The following is a 12332-nucleotide window of genomic DNA, read 5'->3' on the forward strand; positions in this document are numbered from 1 at the left end:
ACTCCTGTGAATGGATGGCATGTGTGGGTTCAATTTGTCCCTGTGGCTGTTTTCAAACCAAAAGAATTAGAAATTTTTGGTTCAACAATGGATTTTGGAATTGTATGTGATGTTTTAGGGGTGAAAAAGAACCAAACAATGGATGTTACTCCGAATTAGAATGTATATAGCAATTATATTGTAGTCTCAAACAAACCATCCTTCCGAGTTCTAGCACAGTTATTGTGCCTGGATGGTCTGTTTGACCTTTTTGATCTTTTACCTTTGTAAAAAGAAATTTTGAAAGTAGGTTTTTATATATTAGTGGAGCTTGTTACTATTCTCATTGCTTTGCCATGCATCATCCCATGCACTCGGCACGCCTTGAACAAAGCTGTGAAAAGGGCTCTGGACAAAACCATGAAGGAGGTCTTTTTGCTGCAAACAGAGGGGGGAGATGTGGGAGTCCAGGGTTTTTTCCTGGCTCCTTTGGGGGTGCAAAAACCTCCCTGGCAGACCCCTCAGAGACCCCTGAGTGCTGCCCAGAAGCTGCAGGGGCTGGATTTGGCTCCTTGGGAGAATCTGCCCACATTGAGAGAAGAGACACAGAAAATAATGATGAGTAGAGTGTAAATTAGAATGTTAGAATGTAGATAAATAGGTTTTCTTGAATGTTTATGATAAGGGACACGTGGCCAAGATGGAGAATTTGGGGGGTGGACACCTTTTCCTCCTTCTTCTCCATGTCATCCATGTTGGGTGACACGTTGGCCTCTTGGATTGGTTGGGGTCAGGGCTGGACCATTTAATAAAATTGTATTGTATTGGTAAAATTTTGTAAACATGTAATACGTAGTACTAACTATATAAGATAAGCCCTGCCTTGACCAGGCAGATTCCACCATGGATGCCAGGCTGAGCAGACCGCTGCTGGCCAGGCAAAATGTCCCAGAGATAAGAAATAATAAACTGTCCTTGGAAAAAGAGAAAACCGTCTCCGGCAGTCTCTCTTCGGCGGCTTCGGGGAAAACCAGGTTTTGAACCACCTTCGTGTCCCTCTGGGGTGATCTCGGGGCAGAGGAGGAACCCCAGACTGGGACATCTACCAAAATCAAAACCTTTCTGGCAGTAGGTGCCAGGCACACAGAAATAAAAAAGACAGAGTATTAAACAAATGCTGCTTAGAGTCTGGTTTCCACACATAAAGCAGATCTTGTCTTATTGGAGTGGTATTAATCTTCCTACATCTAAACATGCATTTATTATTGTAGACAATTTTTACAGCTACAATGTTTTGCTAATTGTTCTAGATTAAATAATTATTTCAGTATTTTTTTTAAATAATGAGATAATAGAAAGAATGTCAAATATAGAAGACAAACTATTGTTTAGGTGTCCACAGAGGTGAATTCACTAGGGGGACATACCAGACACATCTTTCCTTATCCCTTTTCACACTCAGTCCACACTGAAGAATATTCACTTCTAAAAGTGTCTGTATTACTGGAGAAGAAATGAGTTACTTTCATTTCATTTTTTCTGCAATATTTTCTTGGCTTTTAGGAATTACCTGAAATGCTTGACAACTATTCCAAAAAACTTTCAATGCTATAGCATTTAATTTAATAAACCTACATAATTTTTCCAAGTTTTCAGTGCCTTATCATGCTCATTCTGAAGATTAAGGAACTTTTCTTCATTTTCCTTTGCCTTCTCCCTTTGCAGCTCATTATCTCTTTCAAGGGCCTGCAATAAAATTAATTATCCAAAAAATAATCAATACCACATTAATGAATTTTGATGTGTTTTATGTTGCTTGGACCTTTGCTTCTAACATGCTGCAAGTGCCATACAGATCAGTGATAATGTGCTATCTCAACAATAATTTTCATAAATTAACAGAAAGGTGCTTATAGTTTAGCTAACAGGAAACAGGGGGAGGTTATGAAAAAAGAAATGGCTATAAAAGGGTATAAAAACACTTGCCATTATTCAGTTTCACTGCATAAGTTTTAATGTGCTGAAAAAGTAATATAAAGTCCAGAGATGAGAGATATGAAATGTAGCATAATCCAGAGCCACTGTACTTAAAAACTATTGTATACTGACAGAAAAAAAAATATATAATCAGTTTTTCTGTCCTAAATTCTTTATTAACCTCTCTTCTAAACTATACAGTCTTTACATTCTAAAATGTGTCTATTGCAACATGAAGCATATATCTGATTATGCTTTAATTTATTTTTATTAGGTCACTGAAATAGGAGTGCATTGAAATATCAGTAATATTAAGTTTTATACTACCATAACTGTACTTGAAATGTTTTTGGTTAACTCTTTCAGCTTTCCTGTACTAAATTAAGAGAGTCTTGTGTAAATCAACAGCAAGTTCATACTCATTTCAGGTACTCTTGAAATTTTTATCCTGTCATATTTTTATAGCAAACAATATGGAAGGTAAGACTCACTGCATTCCATTACCTGCTATATAGATGACACAAATATATTTGATAATGTAAGCATAACGTTAAGCATGTAGCTGTATGACCAAATATATATTTATTATTTCACTGAGCTTCTTTAAAAGTCCATGTGAAAAATGTTATGGAGGCAATACTTCAAACCAATTCCTCTTTACTAAATCTTTTAACCAAAAATGACTCCACTTTTTGATTCACCTAGCACCAATTTCAAAATGCCTATGTTCATTTAGCTACAGTGTTAATAAAATTGTATTTTACAGGTACTAACACTAGGAAATCTTTAACACTTTGCATTTTTGTGCACATGGGAAAAGTTGTGCATAAGAATACAATGGATCTTCCTTGACAGATTATGTATTTCAAAAAAATGGAACAGTTCAGCAATACATTGTCTGAATAATCCCACTCTGATGTAGTATCTTTCATCCAGTTGTATAAACCAGGAGTGCAAGACCTCCTCTCTTTGATGAAGCTGTGCTTAACTCCAAGGATGCTTTTACATACACCTGAAATGCAACCTCTTTGGTGATGGATTATTATAATTATTCACAGCACAACTCTTAGGGCACAATATCAGAAGTAGCAGATGTATGGAACTGATCACATGTTAAAGCCAGTTGTACAGACAGGGAATACCTGAATTCCTTACATTTTCAAGTATTCTGTCATCTGTTAAAGAATTTAATTTTTTACCTAAAGTTTCATATTCAACTCCCTATTTTATAAATTCCATTTGATGTTTTTACAAAATGCAAAAAAATAAGCTAATATTGTCTCATTCCTTGGAATATTATTATTATTATCTTATTGTATTTATGCCTGAAGTCACCTTTGAGGACTACACTGAAGCTTTGATGACCAGGGGTGTTTGTTACTATAGTCAGAACAACAGAAAACAGTAATACCTTCCCAATGTCTAATATAAAGAGATCCAAATCAGAATCAGTATAATTGCGACCAGAAATCAATTTTTGGTCTGCACAGGCTGCAAAACACAGACTTGTCCTCCATTCATACCTTAACAAGAAGAAAACAAGCCATACTTGTAGACATTTATGTGCAGTCTTCAAAGAGAAGATTCACAGATACCATTTACTGTTTTAGCTGGAGCTTTAAGGCATACTATAAACTTTATCTGAGAGGGGAAACAAAGCTCAGAAATGCTATCAAGAAAAAAGCACTTTAAAATACACTTGCTGTTCAATAGTCCTGACATAAAGGACTAAAGGGTCCTTGTATCATGAAAATCATCAGTAAGGTTATATATGAATTGTCTTCAGCCTCTGTTTTAATCTACAAAGCAATTCTAACTATCTTAAGAAATAAAAATAAAAAGCACATTACCTTCTTACTTTAATAAAAACCAGGATTGCAGGAATAGCAAGTAACCCAGCTATTTCACTGGACCCAATATACAAATAACAGAAGCTACAGAAAATCATTCTACTTTAGGCAATTCTACAGCCAAAGGGTTGTTCAGTTAACCTTTGTAAAAATATTGAAGATGCTTTAAGTCCTAGGGAGATTTTAGCCACTTTCTGATGGAGAACATAGCTCACCTTCAACCTTACTTGTTTCAAAAAAACCAGAAGTCCTATGTCTATATTGTGAAGAAGGCAGACTTACACCTGTTAAGAGTAAAGTCTTAGGGGAAGTGAATAATTTCAAATTAGCATAGAAGCATTTATTTAGAAACAAAAGTATTCATCCACACTGGAAGTTCAATTTGAAATTAGAGAGACTGAGAAAAAAACCAAGACACACCCACAAAAAGGACTCTGAACTACAGAAAGACTTCTGAATTTGCCATCTCTTCAGAAATTTGAGAATTTTAATTTTTAATAATTTTTTCATGTTTGTGAGTACTTTGCTTGATAAATATGCCATTTTTTCCTCTTTTCTCAAAGGAAATTTATGTTTCCTGAACTCGTGGGAGGAGAGGCCATTTAAATTTGCTTCTAAAGGGACCACTTCAAAAGTTTCCTCCCTAAATGTGCCCTAACCCAAGACAAAGAGGAACTGAGGAGTGCTGCAACTCCACACTCTCCAGCATGACTACTTCCCACCTCTAGCATAAACATGACACCAGAAAACACAACAAGAAAGGGCTAAAGATGCTCTTTCTTAGGGACTCTCCTTTAATAAAACTGAGAACAAGCTCCAGCTATGAATGAAGATCTCAAATTTAAAATGCTGCCCAGAAATGTGTACCTATTTGAAAATTACAAGAAACAAAAGCCAAAGATAATTTAATTTCAGTAGTTGGAAGCAACCCTGTTGCTGTTAGTTTTGCCCTCTAGAAATGGCTGCTGAGAATGGCAATCATGATTTACTTCAGGGAGAGAAGAGGGAAAGCACAGCCTGTGCTTCAAGGCTGGTGCTGACAGTTGAGGAGCTGAGGGAGCAATGGAAGGGAGGTCAAAAGTTCTGAAAGGCACACAGATGTCTTTAACAGCCCTGGACTTTAAAAATACATAACAGATAGTAACAGCTTGTCTAATCAAGAAAAATCTGACCTGATAGTCTTCTTTCAGTGCATTTAATTCACTTTCCATTCTAACATTTGCTTGTGTTATTCGCTGAAGCAGCTCCTGCACACACTGTAGAGAGCTGAGAATTTCCTTATTAATACAAACAGAAAAGAATATATTGAGTAACATTTTGTTTCTGGAGTTTAAATATTAGATAATTATGTCTTTTATATGAATTTATTTTCATTCTGTCAGTGTTTACAAAATCATGTCTGTAAAAAAGGTACTTGAACCTCAACATTGGGGAAAATCTGTAGGGAGAAATCAGAACAACACTCATTTTTTCTAACCTTTTACCTTGGAGAAGTTAGTTAACATTATTTTAAATTACTATAACATTCTTTTTCAGAGAATTTTCCTATAATTAAAATGAAATCCACCCAATCTTTATACATTCTTCAGTGCAAATCTGGATAAAATACATCAAATCCAACCCTGTTGTGATTTCAGTTCAGGACAATCAGAATCATTTAACCTTATCATATCACAAGTCTGAAAAATATGGAAAATCCAAAACAAATTATTCCATTAATGGAATTATTCTGTATCTTCTGAATTAAATCCTAGTAGATGTGAACTACCACCCATTAACTTTGCATCATACAGTGCAAATACCATATTTTACTGTCAGGGTCTGAACTTTTGTGGTACCTTCCTCAAGATTGCATTATTACTTCATGAAGGGGAAGTTGTAAAAAAAGAGCCACCCAAAGTGAGCTGGTTTGAGCTGATGAAGGTGCCATGGGTGCTGCCATGAAATGTGCTGCAGTCTGGAGGAAACTGAGCCATTTTCTATGGAACACTTTACCAAAGTTTCAAAGCCAGAGTGAACGACCCAGACAAGCCAATCAACACCCTCTCAAAGCCACTTACAACAGTTACTAAAGAAGACCTGTCTAGAAAAAAACCAAGAGTTTCAGGCAGAAAGGAATCTTAAATGTGCTCAATTGCTTCAAAATACATTGAGAGAGGAACATATTATTAAAGCAAAGTCCTTTGACATACTTGCAAACTATTTTCAAGTTATTCTAGTTTTGATTATACTGGATACACAGATCCAGCTATCTAATAAAAATAAAATTAATATTTTAGTGTACTCTCATTCCTTTTCACGCTGTATAAATAATATTTTTTCACTGAAGCTAATTTATTTTTAGTTCAAGTTTACACTGAACTGCAGAGCTGTGGAGTGGCTTGGCCAGTGTCACCCAACAGGTCAGTAGCAGTGCCACATCTTTTAAATCTAGAACAGTTTTCTCTCAAATAGACCAGACTGCTTCTCTGATACAGTTTAGTACAAATCAGCTGCAATGTAGGTTGCAGAGCCACTGAAGCCAACATTTCAGTTAATTGAGGTGAATTATTAGTGCTCCACAACACAGAAATCCCTGCCTTCTAACCCAAGCACTTGGAGGAAACATGAAGCTCATCTCTGCATTAGAGGCATCCCCAGACTCTACCAAACCCCTCCATGTGTTCAAACTAACCCACCAAACAAACCCTAGCAATTCACACAGAACAAGAGAGGGACACAGAGCAGAATCCTTCTCTTAGATAACACATAGCAAATAGCACACAAATTATGCTCCCTGCATCTCTGTAGAAATGCTTTTAGTGCTTTCAGGGCTGGGAGAGTAATGAGGCCTGAGCATGTCTCTCACTTTTTTCTGTGTGTTTATTGGCAAGTTTTTTTTAGAAGAAATGCAAACAGCTTTTAGAAATTGGAAGAGTGCTGCTGGGTGAGTGCTGTGTGGGCATGCCAGCAAGATACTGCTTTTGTCCCTCCCTGGCACCAAGAGTGATACACTTCTCTGACCTGTTCCCTTTTGTGAACTGCAGAGGGAAAATTCTGCAACTGTTCAAGAAAAGGAAAAAAAAAAAACCAACCACCCTTTTCAGGCTTAATGCTCTGCACAGCAGTGCATTATGTTATTATTACAGGGAGCAAAATTTTTTTTCTCTACATTTGATACTTGACTCCATAGTATTTTTTTTTTAATTTTTTTTCTGGAACATACCTGAATTACCAAGAAGACAGTCATAACTCTGTTCAGGAATCTAAAGGTGTTGCTTAATAATCTAAATGTTTATGTTCTGTGTGAATGGAACATCATTTCCTCTGACACATTTTTCCCATTTTACCTGATTGCAATGCCAGCAATGTTAGAATAAATTGTTGGCAACCAGAAAGCAGCACAGCCAACATGTTATGCCAGCCTTATTGCTTGTTTATACTGAACCCCCATAAAGGCAAATGGTTCATGGGAATGCCAAATTTCTCCCATCTGAATTCAAAGACAAAATGTAAGACTTGGAATAAAGTGTCAAACAATGCACTTGTTCTGGTAATACTTTTTCTAAATCCTGAGCAGTAAGATACCACCTATGCCAGTATAAAATATCTCTGAAGTGGAAACAATGGAAATTAACTAGTTTTTATAGCTTAGTATAATAAGAAACCTAAGTACAGCACCTAAATTCTTAAGTGATTTTTAAATAGCAAAGCTGCATTAACAACTCACCAGCTTTTCTTCTTTAATGTGAGTGTTTTCTTCTTGAACTTTTTTACTGACTGCTGTTTCCTTAAAAAAGGAAGGAGCGTGAGGAATAACAAAAGGCATTTAAAATTACTATTTTCTTTAACAATATTGCATTGCTGTGACACAGTGATGAGGCTATTTAAAGAAATAATACATTATTTTAATGTCTTCTTATTCAATTTTTTTTTGTTGTGAAATTATGCTGATATTCATAGCACATTTATTTCTCTCAAAAAGGTTAGAGTGGAAATAGTTTAATTATATTGTACATGCAATATAGTAGAAAAGAATCCCTAATCTGCAGAAAAGAATCCCTAATCTGTATCCATCAGAGATCACTGCCAGCATATGTGCTGAACAAAAACCAGAAAATATTCACCAAAACTTTTATTTGTTTAAAATCCAAAATACCATTCTGATTTTCTGTTGCAGTTCTTGAAACTGTTTTTCCTTCACTGCAAGATTGATGTTTTCTTCTCCCACCCTGTACTGAGAGTTGACCTTGGACCTTATCAAGTCTGTAGTTACTTTCTTCAGTTCCTTAACACAGGAAACTTGTATAAATAGTTCATCCAGTATAGGCATTGCAATTCAAAACAGAGACAAATCTTTTAAACTATTCTGGTCATGCTCTAACTTGGAAATAATGTATGGAAACAACAGAATAAATTAGAGATACTGAAATGTAAGACTGACTTAGTAAACTTCAAACTAGTCACACGTGACTAAAAGTTTATTTTCACAGGTAGAATGTTATTGTGGCAATTTTACTCTGTTTGAAGTCATTTTGTTATTTTCTCTTCCAACAGGTATATTAGAAGTGGACATTGAGTTGGTATTGGTAAAACATTCTTTACCCATATATACAATAGGAATTACTGTGTAGGTTCTTGGGAACGAGGAGGGGAAAAAGGGAGAACAGTGATTATCTGGTAAAAACAGGAACTGGCTATAAATTTGGAGGATCTTTGCTTTTCCTGAAACATTAATTACTTAATCTCAAGAGAATGCTAAATTAATTTATATTAGAAGGTTCTACAACATGATGCCTTTGATTTTATAGTCTTTATCCTCTTTTAAATATCCTGCAGCTTTTTTTTTTTTTTTTTGTATCTGTTTTGTAACCAGTTTATTCAGAGCTCCTAGTGCAGCAAATAAACAGCAAACTCTTTGATCTCATTAAATTACAACTTACAGTTCCTGGAGCCATAAATATTGTGCCCTGCTCTCCCCCTCCCCTCCCATCCTGGTGCAAGGTAGTCTGTTTAATATCTCTCTCTCCTTGAGCGCTCTGACGTTTACTCAGACAAATAGCAGAGGTTATGAATGCTGCTCACAGATAGCATCAGGAATTCTCCATGATGCCATCGGGCTGAACCAAGCATTCAGAATGGTCATAGTTTTATCTAGCAACTGAGTTTGGTCTGTTTAACTTTTCTTCACAAAATTGGAATTTGGGTTATCGCAGACTGAATTATCACAGGCCAGTGGTTTAACTGTTCTGGACAAAATCATAGAACAGTACAAAAGGAGAAAGAAAGATTATGTTGTAGCTGAAATTCACAAAGTTTTATGGAAAATACAACTGTAGGTAGCACTTTTAAATAAATCATTTTTTGCTAGAGGCCTTATTTCTCACGTATTTTAGCCATAAATAAATCCAAGGCGATCTAGTAAGTCCTAGGTGTACTTGCAGAATCAGTTACAGAACTGAAAGCCAGCATTCTTTACAATTATTCTATTCTATAAGCTAGTTAGGTTTCCCCTCTCTTTTGCAATAAAGACATATCTCATTGCACAGCTTTTACTGGAAGGCTCTGTAATGAGCCATGCAAGGAGAGCTCCTGCTGTCAAGTGGCAGAAGGTGCAAGCAGCTCTGACTCTGTGAAAGTGCCAGCCTGCACAGAGCAGCAGATGAAGGGGACAGAGAGCTCAGCTCACAGGCTGGTGCCACACCAGCAGGTGCAAGTCCTGCCATGCTCTGATGCCAGGTGTTTTCCAAAACTCAGGCTTTAGAGTGTGCAGAAAAAACTCATTTTGTCATGGGGAAAGCACAAGTCACATAAGTCAATCACGCCCTTGAAGTAGAAAAGATGACTGTATTTTCTTCTTTGTAATGGCAGGTGGGTGCTAATAACTCAAACCTGCTAAAGCAATGCTATAGGCAGGAAAAACAAAAACAAAAACCAATCAGAACCCAACACAAACTCCCAAAAGAAAAAAAACACAAATGAAACCACCTAAAATAATGGCAAAGATTTTTATGCTGAGTGAACTCAAAAGGCTTGTAGCTGCAAAAAGGATTTTAAAAATAATTTTCTACATACATATATTTTCTTGTACTCTGAAATTGTCACCCCAGAGTTTTTGCTTTTTTTTTCCTAGTAGCTTTCTCTCATTATTAAAATCACAAGCAGTGTTAAAAAATCTATAAAATAAGTTGAATGTGGAAAATAATTTTATCAGTTCTGGGATGTGCTGAGAGAGAATGATAAGGCTTTAAACTATTCTCTTGATCTGTTGCTAGCAGCCACTGCTCAGGGACATGACTTCAAAAACACTTCATGCCCGTGTAAGTCAAGAGTCTCCCAAAATCCCAGTTCTACCCCTCAAACCTGTTTTCCTTCTCCAAGCTGGTGTAGGCTAGAACTTCCACTTTTTTGGTTGGGTTTTTTGGGGTGTTCTGAGGTGTTTTTAAGGTTTTTGGGTTTCTTTGGTAAAATCTAGTTTTGTTCAATACAAAGTATTAATTCCACTCTCCCTTGAGGCTACACAAATACATGTCCCAGCATAAAGAAGTGGTGGAAAAGCAGCCAGCACAGGCAGATATAACCACTTCCCAAGACTGATACCCTATGAAAACTTTACCTGTATTCTAAATTAAACCTGTATCTGTTTGCTCTCTTCCTAGACTGCTGCAAGCCTCTTGTAATATTGTGGGTCTTGAACAGCAAGAGTTGTTTTTTAAGCAACAGAATGAAACAGAAACCTTTTTCTTGAGCACATATCAATGCAAGCATTTTCACAGTGGTTGAAAAGAATCCTACCACACTGAATATCAAAATGTTCAAGGCCTAAAACAAATGTTACTGAAAGGAAATTTTGCCACAATCCATTACATTAAAATTTAAGACTTGAAGCAGGCAATGTCAAGAGAAAATTACAACCTTGTTAAATAATATTTCTTTTCTGAAACCCCAGAAGAGTAAATCTGTGCAGAGCAGACCTCAATTTCATTCAAGTTTACTGTTGTACATATTTAACATCCTCATAACACACTTGTAATTTCATTAAAATTGGAGATTGGTTTATTTTTACCCAAAAATGTTAAATAGCATTCACTGACTTCACATTCCCATTAAGAACAAATGTGTGAGATCATCCAGGTCTGAGTGAAAGTAATGGCTGTGATAAGAGCTGACAACCAAATTAAGATTTTAGTACCATGGATAGTCATTCCCATTCCAGCACTGAAGCTGCAGAGGAAAGAAGTCTGAACCCAGAAGTTGTCAGAACTGTTAGAGGTCAGTCAAGTCTCCAAAGCAGATAAAACCAGCTTTAGAAGTTGTCCCACATTATGCTGTTGATATCATGACTTCTTTCACTTTATTAAGCAAGTGAAAACAGCCTGGTAATCTCTTTTCAAAACTCTTCTAAATATCCCAGCTCAGATTGTTCAGAATAGGATGGTCAAATACTAGAAATCAGTAAGAAATTCAGAAATAACTACAATTAAGGCATTTCCTGCTGAACTAAGGAAGCTGGATTAAGTTTCAGTTGGCCCCCTCTTTCTGCTTATCTAACAGTATTTTATTTAAAATTCATAACCCTTCATGACCTTAAGAATCAAGAGTACAGCTGAAAAAAAGAATGGATCAAATATGTTTGATTGCTGGAGTACATAAATCTCAATTTCTCTCTCACACTTATGTTACTCAAAAACATCACTATGTAAAATTTTCTTAAACATTTCTTTTCTTACCTTTCAAATTACTTACCCTCAGAGAACATTAAGTAATTCATTTTATTTTGTTTCTCACCAAAAGCAACAAATCCAATTTACTGTGATGCTGAAATATTTCTAAAACTCCTCAGTTTTTTATTTGCAATATACTACAATAAAGATATGCTGCACTTGATTATGCATTAATTATGTAGCTAAATAAACATTTTTAAATACTGTAAGACCTAACTGTGATACAGAAATTAATTTGAGAATTTCTCCACAGAGTGTTCTGCTTTACTACTGCTGCAGATTTCAGTCTGCTTTTATGATGGAAAGAGTTCTGAAATCTTTGATCACTTCAAAACTTGAACTTTTTGACACTGAGGTTTGGTATTTTATATTCTAGTATCTAACTAGAAAAAATCCAAATTTAATTACTGATTAGTTTTTACTGTGGCTGGAATATCTCCATGCAATAAATGCAAAAAATAAGTAAATTGCTAAAGAAACAAATTTTTTAAAAAAATTCTCAAAATGTCTATATTTCAAGATAAAATTAAATTTTAAGTCTGACTTCTAGTGGAGTCATACTCCAAAGAACTTTAACAATAAAAGGCTACATGCTTTTAAGAAGAAAAGAAACAACAATAGAATCAGGGAGAATTTCCAAGTTCTACTGTAAATCCAAATCCCATTTTTCAGGCAAAGAAAGGTAAACAGGTAAGCATCCATTTTTTAAATCAATATTACCCAAAATATAAAATGGTCATAGTCCCTTCTTCCCCTGTCCTTTTTTGTTTTCAAAAACATTCACAAACTTGGCAAAGATTCCACGTTAATTCAAAATAATCAT

At 35.6% G+C, this 12332-nt stretch overlaps 1 protein-coding gene across 1 annotated transcript in view; it reads right to left on the bottom strand.

Annotated features, from left to right (window-relative positions):
* Positions 1-12332, bottom strand: part of CCDC73 (coiled-coil domain containing 73) — a 47808-nt gene that overhangs the window by 13963 nt on the left and 21513 nt on the right. The window contains 4 exon segments of the mRNA XM_079310189.1: positions 1615-1725; positions 4979-5083; positions 7516-7575; positions 7945-8073. Of these exon segments, the coding sequence (XP_079166315.1) occupies positions 1615-1725; positions 4979-5083; positions 7516-7575; positions 7945-8073 (405 nt within the window).

This window comes from Erithacus rubecula, assembly GCF_903797595.1.
Source record: "Erithacus rubecula genome assembly, chromosome: 6".
Lineage (NCBI taxonomy): Eukaryota > Metazoa > Chordata > Aves > Passeriformes > Muscicapidae > Erithacus > Erithacus rubecula.